The sequence below is a fragment of the Pogoniulus pusillus genome, chromosome 26 (assembly GCF_015220805.1).
Source record: "Pogoniulus pusillus isolate bPogPus1 chromosome 26, bPogPus1.pri, whole genome shotgun sequence".
NCBI lineage: Eukaryota > Metazoa > Chordata > Aves > Piciformes > Lybiidae > Pogoniulus > Pogoniulus pusillus.
This window is the reverse complement of record NC_087289.1, coordinates 18,170,578-18,195,457: the sequence shown is the minus strand read 5'-3', so window position 1 is coordinate 18,195,457 and position 24,880 is coordinate 18,170,578. Positions and strand designations below refer to the sequence as shown.

At 48.9% G+C, this 24,880-nt stretch overlaps 1 protein-coding gene across 7 annotated transcripts in view; it reads left to right on the top strand.

Annotated features, from left to right (window-relative positions):
- Positions 1 to 24,880, top strand: part of LOC135187052 (glypican-5-like) — a 620,448-nt gene that overhangs the window by 449,789 nt on the left and 145,779 nt on the right. Inside the window, exon 9 of one of the 7 annotated variants that reach the window (XM_064165392.1) lies at positions 5,400 to 5,600. The exons of the other annotated variants lie outside the window; for them this stretch is intronic. Coding sequence (XP_064021462.1) covers positions 5,400 to 5,407 — 8 coding nt within the window. The 3' untranslated portion in view covers positions 5,408 to 5,600. Of the gene's footprint in view, positions 1 to 5,399; positions 5,601 to 24,880 lie in introns of those variants that run through there. 7 annotated transcript variants of the gene reach the window in all.

Genomic DNA, 24,880 nt, shown 5'->3' with positions numbered 1-24,880 from the left:
GGGACACCCTACCCTAAGTACCTCATCCAGCCTGGCCTTAAACAAACCCAGGGATGGAGCCTCAACCACCTCCCTGGGCAACCCATTCCAGCCTCTCACCACTCTCATGCTCAACAACTTCCTCCTCACTTCCAAGCTCAAACTACCCATCTCCAGCTTTTCTCCATTCCCCCCAGTCCTGCCACTCCCTCAGAGCCTAAAAAGTCCCTCCCCAGCTTTTTTGTAGCCCCTTCAGACCCTGGAAAGCCACAAGAAGGTCACCTGGGAGCCTCCTCTGCTCCAGACTGCACAGCCCCAACTCTTTCAGTCTGTGCTCACAGCAGAGCTGCTGCAGCCCTCTGAGCATCCTCCTGGCTCTTCTCTGGACACTCTCCAGCATCTCCACATCCTTCTTGTAATGGGGGCTCCAGAACTGGATGCAGTACTCCAGGTGGGGTCTCAGCAGAGCAGAGGGGTAGAATCCCCTCCCTGGCCCTGCTGGACACACTTCTGCTGCTGCAGCCCAGGCTCTGCTTGGCTTTCTGGGCTGCAAGTGCACACTGCTGGCTCCTGCTGAGCTTCTGGTCCAGCAGTACCTCCAAGTCCCTCTCCTTAGGGCTGCTCTCCAGCCACTCACTGCCCAGCCTGGATTTGTGCTTTGGATTGCCTCGACTCAGCTGCAGGACCTTGCACCTGGTCTTGTTGAACCTCCTCAGGTTGGCTTGTGCCCAAGCATTTGAATCCTTTCAAGCCTTGACTTACACCTGGCTTTAGTGAAGGCTCCCCTAATGTCTTTCTTTTCCCTTATTTTGCAATTTATTTAATTAAAATATTTGATGCTGATATCATCCTGGATTTAAAAGAATTATATTTAGAGAACTAGCTGTTCTAGAATTTAGTAGGGCTTATATCCAATTAAAAAGGTAATTACAATTAATTTCAGAGGATAGTTTTGATTCATAACAGCAAGAATAAGTGCTTCATTGTGCAACAATAGTAATGCTGTTTCATAATTAGCTTTAAAATACTGTACTGTGTGCAGGCCACTAGCAGTAAATCAGTTTTGCATATCTGGATACAATTAAGAGATAAAATGGAATAATCTCATTATAGAGCTTCTTTGCTTTAATAGAATGTTAGAGAAATAAACAAACATCAGATTAGCTGAACTTGCTCTTGCTGCATGCCTGTAAGATGGTGTTTCTGGTTGTACAGTCTGGGAATTTGTTCTGAATCCTACATATAAAGCCTGTCAGGTACTTCTGACACAGACATGTGGTGCCAAGGGACATGGTTTAGAACCATAGAATCAATCATAGAATCAACCAGGTTGGAAGAGAGCTCCAACCTCAGCCAGCCCAAGCAATCCCCCAGCCCTAGCCAGTCAACCAGACCATGGCACTAAGTGCCCCAGCCAGGCTTGGCGTCAACACCTCCAGGCACAGAGACTCCACCACCTCCCTGGGCAGCCCATTCCAATGCCAATCACTCTCTCTGCCAGGAGCTTCCTCCTAACATCCAGCCTAGACCTCCCCTGGCACAACTTGAGGCTGTGTCCCCTTGTTCTGTTGCTGCTTGCCTGGCAGCAGAGCCCAACCCCACCTGGCTACAGCCTCCCTTCAGGTAGCTGTAGACAGCAGTGGGCTCTGCCCTGAGCCTTCTCTTCTGCAGGCTGCACACCCCCAGCTCCCTCAGCCTCTCCTCACAGGGCTGTGCTCCAGGCCCCTCCCCAGCCTTGCTGCCATTCTCTCAACACCTTCCAGCACCTCAACATCTCTCTGCAATGGAGGAGCCCAGAACTGGACACAGCACTCAAGGTGTGGCCTGAGCAGTGCTGAGTACAGAGGCAGAATAACCTGCCTTGTCCTGCTGCCCACACTGCTCCTGAGCCAGCCCAGGATGCCATTGGCTTTCTTGGCCACCTGGGCACACTGCTGGCTCAGCTTCAGCTACTCTCTACCAGCACCCCCAGATCTCTTTCTGGCTGCTCTCCAGTCACTCTGTCCCCAGCCTGTATTGCTGCTTGGGGTTGTTGTGGCCAAAGTGTAGAACCCTGCACTTGGCCTTGTTCAATCTCATCCCATTGGCCTCTGACCACCCATCCAGCCTGGCCAGGTCCCTCTGCAGGGCTCTCCTACCCTCCTACAGATCCACACCTGCTCCTAGCTTGGTGTCATCTGCAAAGTCACAGCATCAGACCTGGTAGAGTTAAGTAATGATCTTAAAGGTCTTTGCCAGCTGAAACCATTCAGTGATTCTATGATCCTGACCCTTGTTTTGTAGAAGTGGAACGTGGCAAGGCTGGCCGTTACTTACTTGCTTGAAGTACACGGTGAATTGAGACATGAATTGAAGCTAAAGCTAAATCCCAAATAAAAACCCAACTTAAAGCTTAATAAAGTCCTTGGGAATACTCTGGCTTACCGTGGCAGCTTTGGATGAGACATAAATGATAGCTTTAAAGCGCCACCAGTTCCATCAGTGCATGTCGCAAGGCACAGTCAGGCAGGAGAACAAAAGGAATCAAAAAGGAATCAAAGCCTTTCAAAACAGACTTTTTGGCAGAGCAGTCATGCCTGAAACAACAGGTCTGTGGAAGAGAGAGAAAGGAGAGGGAAAGATTTCCATGTCAACCTCTATAAATGCTGAGTTTAGAATGTAGTTAAAATGTACTGCATCTGCCATGTGTTTGAGCCCTGTGTAAAAATGATGTGCCCCATTTATGTGCTGAGAGACCTGCTCTCAGAGGTGCAAAAAGGCTCAGATTGCTTTTAAATAGCTCATACTTTTCCAACTCCCAGGTAAAAATCAGTGCCTTTTCATTAACTATAAACTGGCAGGACTTTCATCAATATATAGGTTACCATTTCCCAAACATTAGAATGAAGTTCTTTACTGTGAGGGTAGTGAGACACTGGAACGGGTTGTCCAGCAAAGTTGTAGACACTTCATCTCTGGAAGTGTTTAAGACCAGATTGGAAGAGGCTTTGAGCAACCTGACCTAGTATGAGGTGTCTCTGCCTGGGGCAGAAGAGCTGGGCTTAGATAATGTTTAAGGCCCCTTCCAGCTCAAGCCATTCTGTGATCCTATGAAACATTTCTGTTCACAAGTACTAAAAGACAGGGGACACAGTCTCAAGTTGTGCCAGGGCAGGTCTAGGCTGGATGTTAGGAGGAAGTGATTGGCATTGGAATGGGCTGCCCAGGGAGGTGGTGGAGCACAAATCCTATAGAGGTTGAGTGAGCTGGGCCTGTTTAGCCTGGAGAAGAGGAGGCTCAGGGGTGATCTTATTACTGTCTACAACTACCTGAAGGGGCATTGTAGCCAGGTGGGGGGTGGCCTCTTCTCCCAGGCAACCAGCAATAGAACAAGGGGACACAGTCTCAAGTTGTGCCAGGGTAGGTATAGGCTGGATGTTAGGAAGAAGTTCTTCACAGAGAGAGTGATTGGCATTGGAATGGGCTGCCCAGGGAGGTGGTGGAGGCACCGTCCCTGAGAGTCTTCAACAAAAGCCTGGATGAGGCACTTAGTGCCATGGTCTGGTTGATTGGATAGGGCTGGGGGATAGGTTGGACTGGATGATCTTGGAGGTCTCTTCCAACCTGGTTGATTCTATGATTCTATGATTCTAGAGAGAAAAAAACATCCCTGGAGGCCTTCAAGCAAAGACTGGATGAGGCACTTAGTGCCATGGTCTGGTTGACTGGCTAGGGCTGGGTGCTAGGTTGGACTGGATGAGCTTGGAGGTCTCTTCTAACCTGGCTGATTCTGTGATTCTAAGATGACTCAGGGTGGGCTGTGTTGCCATGTCCCCAGTTTTCTTTTCCCAATTGCTAGCACAAGGCTCACCTTCTTGGGTTTAGACTTTTAGTATATAGCAGCTAGGTAATCAGAGAAGTGGTTCTGTGCTTGTATACTCCAGCCATGTACATGGCTTTTTCCTGCCTTTTCACAGTATCACAGTATCACAGTATCATCAGGGTTGGAAGAGACCTCACAGATCATCAGGTCCAACCCTTTACCACAGAGCTCAAGGCCAGACCATGGCACCAAGTGCCATGTCCAACCTTGCCTTAAAGTGCCCCAGGGACGGCGACTCCACCACCTCCCCGGGCAGCCCATTCCAGTGTCCAATGACTCTCTCAGTGAAGAACTTTCTCCTCACCTCCAGCCTAAATTTCCCCTGGCACAGTCTGAGGCTGTGTCCTCTTGTTCTGGTGCTGGCCACCTGAGAGAAGAGAGCAACCTCCTCCTGGCCACAACCACCCCTCAGGTAGTTTTTTTTGGCTGGGGATTGCTCTCTATGTATTTCAGCTCATCTCACAACAGACAGTAAAATCCTATCCCTTTGTTTGTAACCTTCTAGCTTGGAGAATAGCTCCTGTGTATCAGTTTGCCATTTTGTGTCTCCAGCTGAGAGACACAGCTACCTGTTATTTACTGCTGGGAGCTTGGTATAGTTAGAATCATAGAATCAGTCAGGGTTGGAAGGGAGCACAAGGAGCAGCCAGTTCCAACCCCCCTGCCATGCCCAGGGACACCCTACCCTAGAGCAGGCTGCACACAGCCTCAGCCAGCCTGGCCTCAAACACCTCCAGCCATGGGGCCTCAACCACCTCCCTGGGCAACCCATTCCAGCCTCTCACCACTCTCCTGCTCAACAACTTCCTCCTCACCTCCAGGCTGACTCTCCACACCTCCAGCTTTGCTCCATTCCCCCTAATTCTCCCTGATAGCCTAAAAAGTCCCTCCCCAGCTTTTTTGGAGGCCCCTTCAGATCTTGGAAGGCCACAAGAAGGTCCCCTGGGAGCCTCCTCTTCTCCAGCCTGCACAGCCCCAACTCTTTCAGTCTGTCCAAAGTTAAATGTTCACTTGCCAGATCCATTGTTATCTAAAATCACCCCCAACCCCCTTACTCCTTTAATCATAGCAGGCTAATTATCTCTTCTGTATCATGTGTGTTTAGCCAAATGATTTCATATGAACAAGCTGAACAAGTTCTCAGGAAACCTGCATCCTCTTAGGAAATGATGTGTGGCAGAAGATGCTTTCCAATGTCAGATTCTCACAGGCCTTACCAATTACCCCAAGTATCTCTTCTTGGGGAGAGCTGTGGAAACAACACTGTTTCTCAAGCAGACCCATGTGTTACTTGTTGGCAAGCACCAACTTTTTAATGACAACATCTGCTAATCATCTAGCTTTGAGCAAAGCTTTGTTAGGAGAGCTTTAAGAAGGGGCAAGCAAGCCATGTAAACCTGGAGCATGGAGGGGGAAGTTGTTCTGTGATTTGCATTGCTTCAGTCCTGCAGGTTTCTAGGTGGAAGTGCAAGGTGGTGTCTGGGTCTAAACCTGGCATAGTCTTAGGTAAGCTTTGTCACCAATGAGTCCACTGATGGAAGTGCTTAAACCCTCGCAGGAGCATGAAGCTGGGGCGTGGAGCGCAGCAGGGACTGTGCAGTGCCTTGCAGGATCCAGCCACAGGAGTATTTGCCAGGGCAGAGATCAGCATCCTGTCGGTCATGGAAAGACAGAACGAGGACAGATTCTCATTATGTCCTTCCTCTCCTCTCTTCGGAGGCAGGGAAAAATGCTTCAGTGTGCTCAGTGAAAAGTGGGGAGGGAATTAGTGGAGGGAATTTCCGCATGCCCAGCTGTGCTGCACAGCTGTATGCTGTGATGAGGCCCCACCCAAGCAGTGACAAGCGACATTACAGGGCAAGCATGGAGCAATTACCCATTAAACAAAGCTTGGAGGAAGTGTTTAGACCACAGGCAGGGACCCTGGGTTAGTGCAAGCTCAGAGTCACCTCTAGCTGTGAGCTCTGTGGAAGTTGTGGAGCGTTATGTTGAAGAAGACTTGTGCTGACACCACCTCTTTGCATGGCTCTGTATACACACCTGTGGGTGGAATCAGAGAATCAAGCAGGTTGGAAGAGACCTCCCAGCTCATCCAGTCCAACCTAGCACCCAGCCCTATCCAGTCAACCAGACCATGGCACTAAGTGCCCCAGCCAGGCTTGGCTTCAACACCTCCAGGCACAGAGACTCCACCACCTCCCTGGGCAGCCCATTCCAATGCCAATCACTCTCTCTGACAACAACTTCCTCCTAACATCCAGCCTAGACCGCCCCTGGCACAACTTGAGGCTGTGTCCCCTTCTTCTGTCCCTGGGTGCCTGGCAGCAGAGCCCAACCCCACCTGGCTACAGCCTCCCTTCAGGTACTTGCAGACAGCAATGAGGTCTGCCCTGAGCCTCCTCTGCTGCAGGCTGCACACCCCCAGCTCCCTCAGCCTCTCCTCACAGAGCTGTGCTCCAGGCCCCTCCCCAGCCTTGCTGCCCTTCTCTGGACACCTTCCAGCACCTCAACATCTCTGTTGACATGGTTCCAGCCCTTGGCTTTTTCTTGGTCGTTCAGACAATCCACATCTTCAGTGTTGTCTTTCTGGTCTAAACAGAGTATCGGAAGATATTATCCTGGTTGTAGATTTCTTCTCCAGGGCATATGAGAGGGATTTTTCTCCTTTCCTTTCCTTTCCTTTCCTTTCCTTTCCTTTCCTTTCCTTTCCTTTCCTTTCCTTTCCTTTCCTTTCCTTTCCTTTCCTTTCCTTTCCTTTCCTTTCCTTTCCTTTCCTTTCCTTTCCTTTCCTTTCCTTTCCTTTCCTTTCCTTTCCTTTCCTTTCCTTTCCTTTCCTTTCCTTTCCTTTCCTTTCCTTTCCTTTCCTTTCCTTTCCTTTCCTTTCCTTTCCTTTCCTTTCCTTTCCTTTCCTTTCCTTTCCTTTCCTTTCCTTTCCTTTCCTTTCCTTTCCTTTCCTTTCCTTTCCTTTCCTTTCCTTTCCTTTCCTTTCCTTTCCTTTCCTTTCCTTTCCTTTCCTTTCCTTTCCTTTCCTTTCCTTTCCTTTCCTTTCCTTTCCTTTCCTTTCCTTTCCTTTCCTTTCCTTTCCTTTCCTTTCCTTTCCTTTCCTTTCCTTTCCTTTCCTTTCCTTTCCTTTCCTTTCCTTTCCTTTCCTTTCCTTTCCTTTCCTTTCCTTTCCTTTCCTTTCCTTTCCTTTCCTTTCCTTTCCTTTCCTTTCCTTTCCTTTCCTTTCCTTGCTTTTCTCTCCCCTCCCCTCCCCTCCCCTCCCCTCCCCTCCCCTCCCCTCCCCTCCCCTCCCCTCCCCTCCCCTCCCCTCCCCTCCCCTCCCCTCCCCTCCTCTCCCCTCCCCTCCCCTCCTCTCCTCTCCCCTCCCCTCCTCTCCTCTCCCCTCCCCTCCCCTCCTCTCCTCTCCTCTCCCCTCCTCTCCTCTCCTCTCCTCTCCCCTCCTCTCCTCTCCTCTCCCCTCCTCTCCTCTCCTCTCCTCTCCTCTCCTCTCCTCTCCTCTCCTCTCCTCTCCTCTCCTCTCCTCTCCTCTCCTCTCCTCTCCTCTCCTCTCCTCTCCTCTCCTCTCCTCTTTTCTTTTTCTTTTTCCTTTTTTTCCTTTCTCTTTTCTTTCTTTCTTTCTTTCTTTCTTTCTTTCTTTCTTTCTTTCTTTCTTTCTTTCTTTCTTTCTTTCTTTCTTTCTTTCTTTCTTTCTTTCTTTCTTTCTTTCTTTCTTTCTTTCTTTCTTTCTTTCTTTCTTCCTTTCTTCCTTCCTTCCTTCCTTCCTTCCTTCCTTCCTTCCTTCCTTCCTTCCTTCCTTCCTTCCTTCCTTCCTTCCTTCCTTCCTTCCTTCCTTCCTTCCTTCCTTCCTTCCTTTTTTCCTTTCTTTCTCTCTTCCTTTCTCACTTCCTTTCTTCTTTCCTTTCTTCCCGTGTGTTTCTTTCCCCAGAATGCCTTTATATTGCAGACAAGTAGATTTTTCTCTTCTTTTCCTTAATGTCTTCTGTCTGATCTGTGTCTGCTGTCAACACCTGTGGCAAGCTAATGCATTTCTCTGGCTGCTCACGAATGTTTCCCTTATCAGTTTGTTATTTCTGAATATCAAGATTATCCTTTATTGTGCTCTCACCCTCCTGGCTTGTCTGTCTGTTGCAGGCATCGATGTTAACTGCACGAGCTGTCATTTTAATCACACTTTGTTTCCATTCAGCATGTTGCAGGATGCACTTGCACTTGTATTTACCCAAATATGCACTTGTACAGCTGCTGATTTTGTAATTATTAGTACAAAACATCAATATTCTGAGATGATAATAGCTGCTGGCAGGCAGCCATGCTCATCAACTTCTCATTGCCTCTTCACTTTCCTCACAGATGATCCCAGCTTGCAGAAATGCATTTTCACTGCCTTCCATCTTCCTGCCTAGAGAAGCCTCTCCATCATGCCTCATGCCCTCTTACTGTCTTGCATAGCCATTTTTCCTCATCCTTTGTGGCACAAGATACTTCATCTCCGCTTCCAGATTTAGAAAGCTGATGAGTGCCTTTATTACCCTTAGTGTGAATGCCTCACCCTGCCCACCAAACAGCACAGCAACAACTTGAGCCCTTAGTCTTTTTTAAAACAGAGGTTTCAAAGCTTTTCTCTTTCTCATTTGGGGTGGTAAGAAGAAAGGAGCCTCTGCTAATGCATAGCAAACCCTGCCTGAGAACCTCCAGCATGTGTGGGGGATAGCAGGTGGTAGTTCCACAGCTGCACGTTTCTGGCTGTGGCATCTCTTGGAGAGATAGTTTGGGAAGAGACACAGGAGCAAAGAAAGCTAAAGAAACCTAAATTGTCAGGGTGAAGAGCACAGGTTTTGTCGAATGCTAACTGAACTTGGTAGGATCTGATCCTGAGATGAGTTCTTTGGGCTCGTGGTGTTGTCACACTGTTATCTCTTGGGCACACTTGCCTGAACGTTTCTCTGAGTGACAGAGACCTTTCCTGCCACCTCTGTTCTCTGCAAACAGGATCAGAAGATGGCTGAGAGGCAACTTCTGAGATAGGAACAGGAAAAGAGATCATGGGAGGCAAGAAAGACAGGCAGAAGAAGGTTTCCCCAGCTCTCTATCCCTGATTAAATCTATTGTAGGTATTATGTATCATTTTAGTGTCCCTCATTTAAACTGCAATGCATATGGAAAAGAGAATATAATCATTCCTAAGCCTTCCTCAACCTCAACAGTTACATGACAGTTTGAGGTGTAACAAAAAGATTTCAGCTCCTTCAGATTCTCCCTCCTAGCCCTGAGGAGAGTTCCCAGTGCCACCAGCTCTCCTGCTTGCATCCATACAAGAGGGGAGTTGCTGCCAAAGTGTGAACGACTTTCTGCACTACCAGATAAATCCATTCCCCACAGGACTTTCTCCTAATGCTAATCAGAACAACCCTAGCTCAAGGAATAGCAGACCAGCTGCCAGAAGTGCCACTCCCTGAGCAACTTTGCTGCTATCTTCAGAGTCACAGAATCAGCCACGTTGGAAGAGACCTCCAAGCTCAGCCACTCCAACCTAGCACCCAGCCCTAGCCAATCAACCAGACCATGGCACTAAGTGCCCCAGCCAGGCTTGGCTTCAACACCACCAGGGACAGTGACTCCACCACCTCCCTGGGCAGCCCATTCCAATGCCAATCACTCTCTGCCAACAACTTCCTAACAACATCCAGCCTAGACCTGCCCTGGCACAACTTGAGACTGTGTCCCCTTCTTCTGTTGCTGCTTGCCTGGCAGAAGAGCCCAACCCCACCTGGCTACAGCCTCCCTGCAGGCAGCTGCAGACAGCAATGAGCTCTGCCCTGAGCCTCCTCTGCTGCAGGCTGCACACCCCCAGCTCCCTCAGCCTCTCCTCACAGGGCTCTGCTCCAGGCCCCTCCCCAGCCTTGCTGCCCTTCTCTGGACACCTTCCAGCACCTCAACATCTCTCTTGAGTTGAGGAGCCCAGAACTGGACACAGCACTCAAGGTGTGGCCTGAGCAGTGCTGAGTACAGAGGCAGAATAACCTCCCTTGTCCTGCTGCCCACACTGCTCCTGAGCCAGCCCAGGATGCCATTGGCTGTCTTGGCCACCTGGGCACACTGCTGCCTCATCTTCAGCTACTCTCTACCAGCACCCAGGACCTTTGGGACCTTCAAAGAGCTAAAAATGTAATTGGGGAAATGCAATGTTACCATTTCACCAGAGCAATGGAAGTTACAGCACATCTTTGATCATTTTAGCAACATTTAGACCAAATTAAAAGCTAAAAGCATTTTGGTTGCTTTGGGGCATAAAGCCTTGCAGTGTGCTGCTCTGTGAGGGGAAATGAAACATGGGAGAGATCAAGGTAAAGACATTTGGGGCTTAACTGTTTGCAGCGGTTCTCTAGCAGCACTCATCAGAGCCTGCATTGTAGATCACTGAAGGGTAGCTTGCTTTTACCAACATTCTATTAAACATATTACCAGTAATCTGTCTCTTTTGAATGCACTTACCACAGCAGAACAATTTTTTCCCCACCTTTGTCAGCAATATTTTATCTGGTTACTTTCCGCAGAAGCAACTTTATGAGCAGACATATTTCTGAGCTGTGTTTTGAAAACAGCTTTCAAACTGAAAACTTTATTGATCTGATTGTTCCACTGAGTTCCCACTCAGCAGTATTTCTCACATCCTTCAGTGAAATGGCCTCGTTTTTTCAAAGAAACCTGGGCAGGCTGCAGAGGTGGGCACAAGCCAACCTCAGGAGGTGCAACAAGACCAAGTGCAAGGTCCTGCAGCTGGGTCGAGGCAATGCCAAGCACAAATGCAGGCTGGGCAGTGAGTGCCTGGAGAGCAGCCCTGAGGAGAGAGACTTGGGGGTACTTCTGGACCAGAAGCTCAACAGGAGCCAGCAGTGTGCACTTGCAGCCCAGAAAGCCAAGCAGAGCCTGGGCTGCAGCAGCAGCAGTGTGGCCAGCAGGGCCAGGGAGGTGATTCTCCCCCTCTGCTGTGCTCTGCTGAGACCCCACCTGGAGTACTGCATCCAGTTCTGGAACCCCCATTACAAGAAGGCTGTGGAGATGCTGGAGAGTGTCCAGAGCAGGGCCAGGAGGATGCTCAGAGTTGGGGCTGTTCAGTCTGGAGCAGAGGAGGCTCCCAGGTGACCTTCTTGTGGCCTTCCAGGATCTGAAGTGGGCTACAAAACAGCAGGGGAGGGACTTCTGAGGCTGTGAGGGAGTGCCAGGAGTGGGGGGAATGGAGCAAAGCTGGAGATGGGTAGGTCAGGCTGGATGTGAGGAGGAAGTTGTTGAGCAGGAGAGTGGTGAGAGGCTGGAATGGGTTGCCCAGGGAGGTGGTTGAGGCCCCATGGCTGAGGCTGTGTGCAGCCTGCTCTAGGGTAGGGTGTCCCTGCCCATGGCAGGGGAACTGAAGCTGTCTGATCCTTGTGGTCCCTTCCAACCCTGACTGATTCTGTGAAAACATCACAAAGGGGAATGACCCCAAACAGGAGTGATTATAGGCCATAAGGAGCAGGAATGGAAAGAGGCAGCTTGCTGTGTGATAGCTAAAACTATGGGAAACAGAAGGTTTATGCTCTACTAAACAGATGAAGCAGAATATACTTCTCCTTTCAGGCCAAGAGCAGTCTACAGGTAGCTGCTTTGACCCCACACTCATAATGCCTGCTTCCATGGGAGTTATTTGTGACCATCAGCCTCCCACCCAGAGTTAAGAGGCCAAGCTAAATGGAGACTAAAACTGATCCTCCTCAAGTAACTCTCAGGGGCTGTGTGATTTAGATCCTTCTGACAAATAAATTCACTTAAGAGCTGTAATATCTTGGTCATGCCAAGCAGTGATAGGATAAATGTGAAGGCCAAGGTGGTTTGCCATGAAGTCAAAATTAATGAAGAGGATTTAACAATCAAAGGTCCTTCAGATTGGTTCAAAGTAGCTAACTGATGGAACTGAATGGAAGCTCAGCTTAAGATGCCAGTGCCCTCATGCTGTGGTCATGGAACCATCCCGCAGAACCTGCACGTAGCCTCCATGCCACATGAGGGAACAACTCCCTGCTGAGACTGAAGTGACAGTGCTGCCAGTGCCCACTCCACCTGGGTGGACTTCACTCCTCCTCTTGAGTCTCTGTCTGCTCACCAGTGGAAGCAGGAGAGTGAGGAACTGAAGGCAGTGAATCCCTGTGCTGATGAAGCCCCGTGCTGATGTGCAGCTTTTGCCATCCTACTTTGGTTTAGGATTTTAGTAATGTCCAGAGCTCACCTGAGAGAAGGCACATGTTTGCCTGTGGAGATCATAGAACTATAGAATGGTTTCAGTTGGAAGGGATCTTAGAGATCATCTAGTTCCATGGGCAGGGACATCTTCCACTAGAGCAGGTTGCATAAGACCTCGTCCAATTTGGCTTTGAACACCTCTAGTGAGAGGACATTCTGTGACCTCCCTGGGTCACCCTTTCCAGTGTCTCACCACCTTTACTCTAATGAATTTCTTTCTAATATTTAGTCTAAATCTACCCTCCTCAAGCTTCAATCCATTCCCTCTCATCCTATCACTACAAGCCCTTGTAAAAAGTTGCCCCTCGGATTTCTTGTACGCCACTTCGAGTACTAGATCTGCAGAGGCAAAAAGCCCCACTCACTTCTCCAAGGAAGAAAGACAGTAAAGAGTTTATTCCAAATGGAAGTGATTCCAGGTTAATTAAAATAAGATTATGAATTACTGCAACCTGAAAGGCTTTAAGAAACCCTCTGCCATCTCTCATCACATACAAGTAAAAGGCATACAGCGCAGCTGCTTGGCAATGGAAATAGAGCTCAAAGTCACTGCCAAATTCAAACACGGTTTCTGTTTCTCCCTGCTGCCACCTTCCCTTGTTTTATGATTCAGGAGGAAAGCCTAAGCAGGCACTGTTCTTTTAAAGGTGGAAAAGAATTGCTTCAGTTCCCTCCCTCCCTCTCTTTAACCAATGTTCCTTGGGGCTGTTTTGTCTTTGCTTTTAGGATGAAAATGCCCCGAGTACACCAGGTGTGCCATCTGAGCTGCTTTGACTGTCCATTTTAAGCTCTAATAACGCTCCTTTAAAAGAGCTCTGTTGTTCCTGAAGCCAGCAAATATGCCATCAGAATGTCACAGCTCTGAAATTTAGGATCAAAACAATAGCCTGAAAGAAAACACAGTTCAGTTTTACAGCAACATAGAGCATAGCGCCAGTGCTCTGTACTCTGCGCTCACTTCACGACTACACGGACAGAACTTCAGGCTGAAGGGTGTGATGTATCAGGAGGATCAGGAATTTATAGGGCTAGGTCTGTCTGCCTTGAGATCAGGGTGTTTATAACAACTTAAACCAGCTGATAATCTTACATGCTGTTCCATAACTCCCTTGCAAAGAGTTCAAAGCTGAGGCACACTGTTGCTCAGCAGGTGATTTTGCATCTGGGTTATCCCACAGTTATCCCTGTCTTCTGGATTCTAGGTGGGTTTTTTTTCCTGTCCTTCAATCCTGAAAGCAGTTAAGTAATATTGCCCTGAAATGTAACACTTCCCAGAATGGACAGGACAGTTGACACTTTTCAGAGGCAGTGTAAGATGTTGTGCAGATCCGAGGAGGCCACAACAGCAGCTGCTAGCCCCCTCCAAACCCACAAATGGGTTGTAACTTGCTGTGATGGTTTGGGTGTTCCCTGCCCCCCACACTTTAGCAATCACCCAGACTAGACTCAGCCAGCTCTGGAAATGTGAATGAAGCTTATATTTACAGCTAGCTCATCCACTCCAACCTAGCACCCAGCCCTAGCCAGTCAACCAGACCATGGCACCAAGTGCCTCATCCAGGCTTTGCTTCTAACTCTTCTCACCAAAACATTCCAGCTAGGCTCATACTAGCAGAGACCTCATAGTCTTCTTTCTCCCAGAGTACTTGTGTTCCCATATGCAGCCTGGGAATCAAGAATCAAGAATCAATCAGGTTGGAAGAGACCTCCAAGCTCATGGAGAACATGGCTGCTTTCTCCAAGGCTACAGGGAAATCTTTCAGGGATGTGTGATGGTTTGAGTGTTCCCCACCCCCCCACTTTAGCAATCACCCAGACTAGACTCAGCCAGCTCTGGCAATTGAATGAAGCTTATATTTACAGCTGGCACAATACACAAGCAGATAGTTACAGTATAGACAGTTATAGACAGAAATAGGCAAGGTAAAAGGTAATACAGAAACACAACTCCCCTCCCAGAAACCTGAGTCCCCAAGAGGGGCTCCCAACCACCCCTGCACCTTCCCCCTGCCCCTCTCAACCTTACCCCAGTCCCAAGGAGGAATGGAGGTTCAGCCAGGGGGTTAGGAAGCAAAGTGGAGTAGCCCAAAAATGGAGGGTGAGGTTAGAGAGCTGCAGCTCAGCCAGCAGCCCCAGTGAGAGTAATGCTGAGTGCCTTATCTATGTTTTGACTTATGTTTTTATACATCTCAGCAAGGCTGTAAGCGAAGTAGACATCAGTCTTGTTTTGATTTCACAGCCTTTGACCTAGTCTTTCTCACCAAAACATTCTAGCCTGCTTCAAACTAGCACCCTTGCAGTCAGAAGCAGTTAGGAACCTGGTGGGGTTTTCCCTATATGGCATGCTGAAGCGTGGAGCTCGAACCAGTGCAGACTGGGTGAACTCTCTTCATTATGGGCTGATGAAGGTCTTTGTCACAGATCTCAGTGCTGGAAAAGTCAGCTGTGTACAAGATCCTGCAGCACCTCTTCTAACACTTGTTTTCAGTCTGGTTTCCCCCATTTGCCTCAGTTACCTCTCATGTGTAGCTGTATCAGAAGCTTTTAGTATGGAGCACTTAGTGCCATGGTCTGGTTGATTGGACAGGGCTGGGTGCTAGGTTGGACTGGCTGAGCTTGGAGCTCTCTTCCAACCTGCTTGATTCTATGGTTCCTAGTTGAGGTTGATGAATTTCACAATCAGAAAATGTTTTCCATCTTTGTCTTTTAGGATTTAAACATTTTTTCCAGAATAGTTTAGGCTGTCTTCTTTAATCAGCCTCCCAACTCCCCTATTGTGCTTGTTCTTCTGCAAATGTCAATCTGGATTTGAATTATTAAATGAAACACCATAAGGAACCAACCAGATTTGAATATGACTAAATGATATTTTGAAATGAAAAGGTTTGCTTTTTTTTTTTTTTAATCTCTTGAGGGATCTTGTGTCATACTGGAGTTGGTTTCCCTTGTAAGTAAATGCTTCTGCCAAGTTGGAAAGTTGGCCTTCATTTCAATATCCTGGCTACAATTACCTGAAGGGAGGCTGTAGCCAGGTGGGGTTGGGCTCTGCTGCCAGGCAAACAGCAACAGAAGAAGGGGACAGAGCCTCAAGTTGTGCCAGGAGAGGTCTAGACTGGATGTTAGGAGGAAGTTGTTGGCAGAGAGTGATTGGCATTGGAATGGGCTGCCCAGGGAGGTGGTGGAGTCGCTGTGCCTGGAGGTGTTGAAGCAAAGCCTGGCTGGGGCACTTAGTGCCATGGTCTGGTTGCTTGGCCAGGGCTGGGTGCTAGGTTGGCATGGATGATCTTAGAAGTCTCTTCCAACCTGGCTTATTCTATGATTCAAGCAAGATTTAAGTCTATTTCCAGGTGTAATGCTTTCTGAAAGGATGTGCATCCTTGATCTAAATACCATTTGCACAAGCAACCCTACCTTGCACAAGCAACCTATTGTGAGTAGCAGCAATGGAGGAGACCCAGTTCTTTGGCACTGTTTGAAAGAAACATAATGATCATTGTGGAGGATATGAAAGCAGCAACCATATATTCTAGTGAGCAAACAACTGATTTTGCATGAAGCAGATGGTGCAATTGCTGGTGCTGTACAGATGATACATTCTCATCTAAAGTCCAGATGAAGCACAAATGTTGACCATCTAGGTAGCTACTTTTTCAAACTCTGCTCAATTCAGTTGCAAATATCACAGTTTTAACCCATTTACACTTGCACTGTTGTCCCCAGTTTTCAGCTATTCACAACGAGAAGTAAGTAGGACCAGATCAGTATGGGCAGTAAAATATTCTGACTGGCTCAAAGGTAGGTACATTGAAATTGTCTGATGGAGAAGCTGAAGTTCCCCATTGTGCTTGGCCAAGGCTTAGCCATTATTTGCATAGAGAACCTCAGAAATTCTCAGCTTCCCAAACTATTTGCTTCTCATCTCAAATTAAAGAGATTAAAGAGAATTGAAACAGCCAAGTGATAAATCATCATCTGATATTTATAGCCTCAAATTAAGACTGGTGACTCAGACACACTGCTGGCCATTTAGTAGTCAAGTCCTAATAATGCAATCTGGAGCAGGAGGGAAAGGAATAGCTTTCTGATGTGAAGTCAGACAAGTCATTTCCCATTTAAAATTTGATTAGATAAAAATCTTTTGAACATGTGCCTGTAAAGGAGCAGCCTGTTTAAATATGTATGCTGCAGCAGCACTTGCAATAGGCTGTTACAGCCACAGCCAGCACAAAGAGCGTTTGCGCTAACCTGGCTGCGCAGAGGGCCCAGGGCTGCAGCGCATCAGGAGAAGTCTCTTACCCAATGGAAACATTAGAGCTGATGGGGGAAATGCTGTTTTCATCCTATAAGACCCCCACAAACTTGAGTTTGCATTGGAAAGATATCCAAACCAGACCCATTTGGTAGCAGGCAGTTGGATGAGCGTTAATTTAAGAGGCTGTTGCTGTAGGGTTTTAATGCAAAAGGAAAGAAGGAGATTCAAGCTGGAATATTTTACCACCTGCAGTAAAACATGTGGTTTCTAAAGCCATCTAGAAAGCTTGATATGTTCAGCCAGAAAGTTCCTTTTGATTTATGGGCACCGTACTGTAGAATTCAGGGGAAGAATAAAGACTAGTAAAATGCAGATGGGGAAGTTTGGCCTGATTCTGACCCACTAATCATCACTGGGAATTCTGCCTTAGAACTAACGAGAGAACAAGTTGAGCCAACAAATGAAGGGTTAGATTTTGCCACCCTCTGGACTGCACAGGACTTACCCTGCAGTGCTGGTGCCTACACCTGAGGGGCTGCCTGCAAAGTTAGCGCTCAGGCTGACTTTCAGTGAGGAGCTAGCCTGTGCCAAAGCACAGACAATGGCATTGTTTCAGGTTGAAGAAGAGTGACACTGACCCTTTCTGCTATCCTGATTTGTATAAGTTCCAGGGGTCCTGGCAGCATTTCAGAATCAGCTATTGGCAATAAAGCATGCTGTCAGAACTGGGATCCCATCCCGTTTCAACTTCCAGTAGAGAATCCCACTACAACAGGCCAGTACAATTACAGCCAAGCTGCAGCATTTTATCACTCAGGGTAAAGCTTCCTCTCAGAATAGTCCTGGGAGCTGAAATGTTCACACATTTATAAGATTGTTTTCTTTTTGAAAGTGACCAACTACTCATGCTCACTGGAAGTTAGCTTTTCTCTTTCTCTCTTCATGGCTTCAATTTTTATTGAAGCCACAGGGACTGTATTTATTTCTTTTGGACTCCGTGGTGTGAAAACCAGTCATGTGTGCCTGCAGCCTGGTGAATGTCTGCTGCATTTGTGTTCATTCCACTTACCTTAGGTGGGGGAATTTTTCATGGTAGTTTCTTCTCTAACTCCTGAGGGGGGTGGAGGAGGTGTTCCTGCTACACCTCCCCCAGTGTAAAAAGTCCTTTCCATTCTGTTTTCCTAGAATGGGCTGTTTTTAGGGGGATGCTACTGCCTTCCATGGCTCTCCCCCAGCATTCTCTGTGCAGAATCACCACCATCTGTCCTGGAAGGCTAGTAGGCTTATTAGAAGTCCTGGCTTGCCCCACCCTTCTGCTGATGTTTCCAGGTAGTTCAAGCCCAAAATATCAGGGCTAAGCTGGTCTGAAGCATGAGGCAGAGCAGAACACCTTGTCCAAGAGCAGTGAGGCAGAGGCAGCACAACTGTTTGCAACTTAGCTCCATTTCTATTACTTGCCCAAGTGCAAAGGCTGCTTTGGCCACAGAGATTCACCAATCAAAATGGCATTTGCCAAGCTGACCATATGAGGTGACCCCAGGGCTTGCTCACCCTTATTTGGGCAGGACACCAGCAAGTACCTAAACGCCTGTGGGTACCTGTTTGTCACTTTGGCAGGGGACGTAATGGCTTGAGCCTTTGTTTTCCTCCCACCCTTGCTTCTCTCATCAGCAGAAGGGTGGGTGGGGGACATCTAATATTCCTGTTAGCCTTTCAGGACACTATCCTTCTGGGTTTTGTTCCAGTCCTCCAAGTTAGGAGCTGAACCATGAAACCAGGCATGGTACTACCTGGGTTTTACTTCTCTGAAGCTGAGGAAAAGCCCTGAGCATCAACAGAGGCTCCTGGTCACAAGTCTTAAAATCACATTCAGTTTGTATTTAGAGATTTGCAATTCTTTGCCTGGCACTACCACCTCTATTGGATGAGAATGTGTGTGGTAGAGCATGTAAGAAAACCAGACAGCTGCTCAAGAATTCCTCCTACTGAAACCCATTTATTGCATCCATGGACTCAGTAGTTGTACATGAACCATACAATAAAGCTTTTTATGTGAAGGTATATTTAAAGGTCATCTAGTTCAACTTACCCCCTTACTGTGAGGCCCATAGGGACATCTTCAAGTAGATCAGGCCTGATATGTTCTTCCCAGAGAGAGTGATTGGCATTGGAATGGCCTGCCCAGAGGAGGTGGTGGAGTTGCCGTGCCTGGAGGTGTAGAAGCAAAGCCTGGCTGGGGCACTTAGTGCCATGGTCTGGTTGACTGGAAAGGGCTGGGTGCTAGGTTGGTCTGGATGAGGTTGGAGGTCTCCACTAGAATGACCAATCAGGTTGGCAGTCAGCCAAACCTTACCATAATAGGCAGAGGCTCTTGCCTGGACATTCCCAAATGTGGGGCTCACATGGGCTTACCCCAGGGAGACACAAGCTGGGTGTGTGGGGGCTTGCACAACCTGTTTACAACCAGGGGTCCTGGCAGAAAAACATGTCCAGGCAAGGCATGGCATAAGCAAGCCTCTTTTTGGGCCTACAGGCCCTCCACAAGAGTCTCTGCATTAATCCAGGGAACCCTGAGTAATCAATGTCCATCCGTGAGGCTGAAAAACCACAATCCTTTTGGTCTGTCACGCAAGCCTAGGTGCTGTCAGCTGAACCTCCTGCTTTAAAATCAGTTTGCATACTCTGTGTCAGGCACATTTGCATAATCTGTGCCACAACACAAAATTGGACACATCTGGTGTGGCAGAGAAGGGGTGAAAGGAGCTGCTTAAACTGCAGAGAAATCATAACCTTGTTTTCTGCAAGCTCTGGGAAAGTATATTGGGAGCTCTAAAGAAGCCTCCTGAAAAGAGGCAGTACACAAGCACAGGAAATAGATTTCCACCTGTATAAATCCACCAAAGCTCTCATCCACCTGCAGGATGCACCAGAAGAAGGGTTTGTAAGAGATAAGCAAATGAGAAGTTCCTAGAGGGATGCGGACGGGATTTGGGAAAGCCAAGAGGCGACTCAATGTGAGTTAGCTTGCAAGGCAGTCCAGAGTTTATTGAGGGCATCAGGCTGCAGGTTACAGAGCATCAACTTTTAGGTTAGTGTGACCCCAGTTAGTGCAAACCCAGCATGCAATGCATGGAATTTGCATGTTCCTCCTATTTCCCTCCTAATCTGGACACAGTCCCACAGAAGCTGCTTATCAGAAGGCTCAAGGACAAATCCCTTGGAGCTTCTTCACATACACTGCTGTGGCTTAACTGTGCTGCAGTACACTCAGGCCTCTCAGCAAGGGCTTGACTGTACAAGCTTCTAGGGGCTCCTGTCCCCTCTCCTTCAGCCAGTTCTCAGCACAGGGACAATAACTGTGCCCCACAGATTACGCAGCCATTCTGGATGCTTCAAGTTGCACTTTGTTTTAACTGGAACTGGAAATAGGATGATAGGCTCACAGGATGTTAGGGGTTGGAAGGGACCCAAAGAGATCATTGAGTCCAACCCCCCTGCCAGAGCAGGACAATGCTATCTAACACAGATCACACAGGAACACAGCCATAGGCTAATAGAGTAGCAATTTGGAATTTGTATTATTCTTACCATATAAAATAACGTTGGGAAAAATGAATGGAGCTAACAGAAGTGTATTCAGTGTGCATGCAATGTCTGCAAAATGCAGAGCAGATAGATAGCAGCCATTTCCCAGGGCTGTAGCTGCTGTGTCACCATTTGGAAAGCATCTATGTAGAGTACAGTACTTCTGGCTAACCATGTGCAGACTCTGTGCATCTTAGAATCACAGAGTCATAGAATCAGTCAGGGTTGGAAGGGACCACAAGGATCAGCAAGTTCCAACCCCCCTGCCATGCCCAGGGACACCCTACCCTAGAGCAGGCTGCCCACAGCTTCAGCCAGCCTGGCCTCAAACACCTCCAGCCATGGGGCCTCAGCCACCTCCCTGGGCAACCCATTCCAGCCTCTCACCACTCTCCTGCTCAACAACTTACTCCTGCAGCAGCTCTGCTGTGAGCACAGACTGGAAGAGTTGGGGATGTGCAGGCTGGAGAAGAGGTGGCCTTCTTGTGGCCTTCCAGCATCTGAAGGGGGCTACAAAAAACTGGGGAGGGACTTTTGAGGCTGTCAGGGAGTGCCAGGACTGGGGGGAATGGAGCAAAGATGGAGGGGGGGAGAGTGAGGCTGGAGGTGAGGAGGAAGTTGTTGAGCAGGAGAGTGGTGAGAGGCTGGAATGGGTTGCCCAGGGAGGTGGTTGAGGCCCCATGGCTGGAGGTGTTTGAGGCCAGGCTGGCTGAAGCTGTGTGCAGCCTGCTCTAGGGTAGGGTGTCCCTGGGCATGGCAGGCTGGTTGGACCTGACTGATCCTTGTGGTCCCTTCCAACCCTGACTGATTCTATGATTCTAAGTTCTTATTTGTTCCTTCATGTTACAAAGGAGGCTTGGACACTGGCACAGGCATGTGTTTGCTCCAGGGTTGCTCCTCCTTTTTTTCAGACATGTGCACTGATTTTGGTGGAGGTTTCTGTGCTTGTTGCATTTTTCTGATGGAGCCTTCATGTTGAATCCTGGCAATGATCCCTTTTCTGTACTGGTCACAGCTGTTCCAAGCTAGCTTATGCTAACAAGTAAATAGGTGACCAGCCAAAACAGAAATTCTTCCCTAGCAAACATTCAGGTTCTCTCCTCTTTTCATTTCTCCATCACACATCTCTCATTGACTGCTGAGATTTGGGATGTGGCCATAAATTATCTTGGGACACAGAAGGCTTTCCCTTGCTAATCCCTTGCTGGGCTTGGCCTCTCTTACTTGAGGCTGCAGGCCATGTGCTCATGCCCTTTACTGAGCTCTGAGGTACATCTCAGTGCAGCTCTTGTCCAGCAGCTCCTCAGGCAGGTGTGCCAGCAGAGTGTTGTGAGGGCAAAGGGCCAGTGCTGGGAGGAACAGTCTGCAGGAGCAGAGGTCCAGGGCATATTGGCCTGCCTGCCCCTGGCTCCTTGTACTCTGGTCTGATACAGTCATGTTAGTGTGGCATTAGTGACCTTGAACTAGTTGATCTTAGCCCTCAGCAGAGCTTAATATCTCTCAGCACAGCTGTGTGAAGGCCTGGAGGGATAGGTTGGAGTCAGTGTGGAGCAGGCTGCCAGGTGCCTGGCGCCTGCAGAGCAAGCAGATGTGCAAGCTCTGTTCCCCGGGGCTCCTGCACTGCTCGTGCTCATCGTGCTCCTGCTGCACACAGGCTGCTCCCTCACAACATCAGGCTTTTGTTCTTGGAAGGTGTTAAGATATTAGGAGCTTAAGGAGATTTGTCCTGGAAAGAACTTAGAGACATTTGCCCAGCGTTCATGCCTTGAAATGCCCCTCAGCAGTGGGTGGCTGCTGAGCTCTCAGGCAGTCTGTGTGCTCACTGCTGAATCCATGAGGAGCTCACACCTCTTTCTGCACGGTGTATGTTAATCCCCTCTTAAATACTTCTTAGACTGGCAGGGTGCATGTGTTAGTGCTAAGGAAAACTGGCTGCTAGAGGTTGCAGAGACATAGACTATTGCCTTGGCTTCATTGCATACTTCATAGGAAAAAAACATCTACAGGCTTGATTGCAAGAGGGATGTGGAGGTGCTGGAGCGTGGCCAGAGCAGGGCCAGGAGGATGCTCAGAGGCTGCAGCAGCTCTGCTGTGAGCACAGACTGGAAGAGTTGGGGCTGTGCAGGCTGGAGAAGAGGAGGCTCCCAGGGGATCTTCTTGTGGCCTTCCAGGATCTGAAGGGGGCTACAGAAAAGCTGGGGAGGGACTTTTGAGGCTGCCAGGCAGTGACAGGACTGAGGGGAATGGAGCAAAGCTGGAGGTGGGGAGATTGAGACTGGAGGTGAGGAGGAAGTTGTTGAGCATGAGAGTGGTGAGAGGCTGGAATGGGTTGCCCAGGGAGGTGGTTGAAGCCCCATGGCTGGAGGTGTTTGAGGCCAGGCTGGCTGAGGCTGTGGCCAGCCTGATCACAGGATCACAGCTCACAGGATATTAGGTGTTGGAAGGGACCCAAGGAGATCATCCAGTCCAACCCCCTGCCAGAGCAGGACAATCCTATCTAACACAGATCACAGAGGAACACATCCAGACAGGCCTGGAAAGGCTCCAGAGAAGGAGACTCCACAACCTCTCTGGGCAGCCTGTGCCAGTGCTCTGTGACCCTTCCAGTAAAGAAGTTCTCCCTTGTGTTGAGCTGGAACCTCCTGTGCTGCAACTTACACCCATTGCTCCTTGTCCTATCCCAGGGAGCAGTGAGCAGAGCCTGTCCCCCCACTCCTGGCAGCTCTCAGATACTTATAAACATTTATCAAATCCCCTCTCAGTCTTCTCCAGACTAAGCAGCCCCAGGTCCCTCAGCCTCTCCTCATCAGCCATGCCCTCCAGTGCCCTCATCATCCTCATAGCCCTCCACTGGACCCTCTCCAGCAGATCCCTGTCCCTCTTCAACTGGGGAGCCCAAAACCAAAGGCAGTACTCAAGATGAGGTCTCAGCAGGGCAGAGCAGAAGGGCAGGAGAATCTCCCTTGATCTGCTGGACACACTCCTTCTAATAGACCCCAGGATGCCATTGGCCTTCTTGGCCACAAGGGCACATTGCTGTGCCATGGGGAACTTGTTAGCCACCAGGACCCCCAGGTCCCTCTCCTTGGGGCTGCTCTCCAGCAGATCACCTCCCAGCCTGTGCTGCTCTAGGGTAGGGTGTCCCTGGCCATGGCAGGGGGGTTGGAACTAGTTGATCCTTGTTGTCCCTTCCAACCCTGACTGGTTCTGTAATTCTGTGATTCTATGATGGGATGCACTGGCTGGAGAGGAATAATTCAGATGCACCAGGAGTGGTGTTGTGTTTGGCTTTAAACAAAAACATATTTATTAGATCTGGAGACTGATCAAGCCAAAAGTATCATTTCAAAATGGACATTTCCCAGAGCTCCAAACTGTGCCTGTATATTAACAAAGCCTCTACATGAGAACTGCTGAGATACTTCTAGTATTATGTAGCTGCTAAGGCAGCTCTATGTACAGCAAACCAGCCACATGGCTGCAGTTATCTCTTTCCTGTTCAGTCTAATAGCTTGTAAAATAATGTTAGGAGCAAATCTCAGGAAGTGGGGAGATGTGTGTGGTTTGGCCCTTCTTGGGGGCTTCAGCTTTGACAGTTTCTTCAGGGAGAAAACTATTTGATCCATTGGCTGGAACCAGATGTGTGAGCATGTGTGGATTAAAGGTTCTAATGTGAGTACTAAAACTATCATGGCTTTAAGACTGGAAGGGAGGGGGAATTTCTGCTCAATGAAATAAGTCACCTTTGACCTGATTGTTATAAGAGTTTCAGGGGATTGAGTCCAGCATCAGTAAGGTTGCAGATGACACCAAGCTAGGAGGAGGCATCAACAAGTTGGAGGGTAAGAGAGCCCTGGAGAGGGACCTGAACAGGCTGGATGGGTGGGCAGAGGCCAATGGGATGAGATTGAACAAGGCCAAGTGCAGGGTTCTGCACTTTGGCCACAACAACCCCAAGCAGTGCTACAGGCTGGGGACAGAGTGGCTGAGAGCAGCCAGGTAGAGAGGCTGCGGGGGGTACTGGTAAATAGTAGCTGAGGATGAGCCAGCAGTGTGCCCAGGTGGCCAAGAGAGCCAATGGGATCCTGGCCTGGCTCAGGAGCAGTGTGGCCAGCAGGACAAGGGAGGTTATTCTGCCCCTGTGCTCAGCATTGCTCAGGCCACACCTTGAGTGCTGTGTCCAGTTCTGGGCCCCTCCATTCAAGAGAGATGTTGAGGTGCTGGAAGGTGTCCAGAGAAGGGCAGCAAGGCTGGGGAGGGGCCTGGAGCACAGCCCTGTGAGGTGAGGCTGAGGGAGCTGGGGGTGTGCAGCCTGCAGAAGAGGAGGCTCAGGGCAGAGCTCATTGCTGTCTGCAACTACCTGAAGGGAGGCTGTAGCCAGGTGGGGTTGGTCTCTTCTGCCAGGCAAGCAGCAACAGAACAAGGGGACACAGTGTGAAGTTGTGGCAGGGGAGGTCTAGGCTGGATGTTGGGAGGAAGCTGTTGGCAGAGAGAGTGATTGGCATTGGAATGGGCTGCCCTGGGAGGTGGTGGAGTGGCTGTGCCTGGAGGTGTTGAAGCCAAGCCTGGCTGGGGCACTTAGTGCCATGGTCTGGTTGCTTGGCTAGGGCTGGGTGCTAGTTTGGAGTGGATGAGCTTGGAGGTCTCTTCTAACCTGGTTCATTCTATGACTCTGTGACTGAGATTAACTCCATAGAGTAGCTGGAGGTATTAACCACCTATGGAAATTTTAGCTGCAGAGTATTTCTGATTCAGTGTGCCACAGTCTCCTGCAGCTGTACAAAGGGTTTGCATTCCCTCCAGCAGCAGGTAAATGTGGAACCCCCACACCCATGATCTTCCTGAAGCTGCATTTTACTTCACCTGTCAACTAATGAGAATCCTGTGGAGAACTCCCACCGACATTGTTTCTGATAATTCCTCAT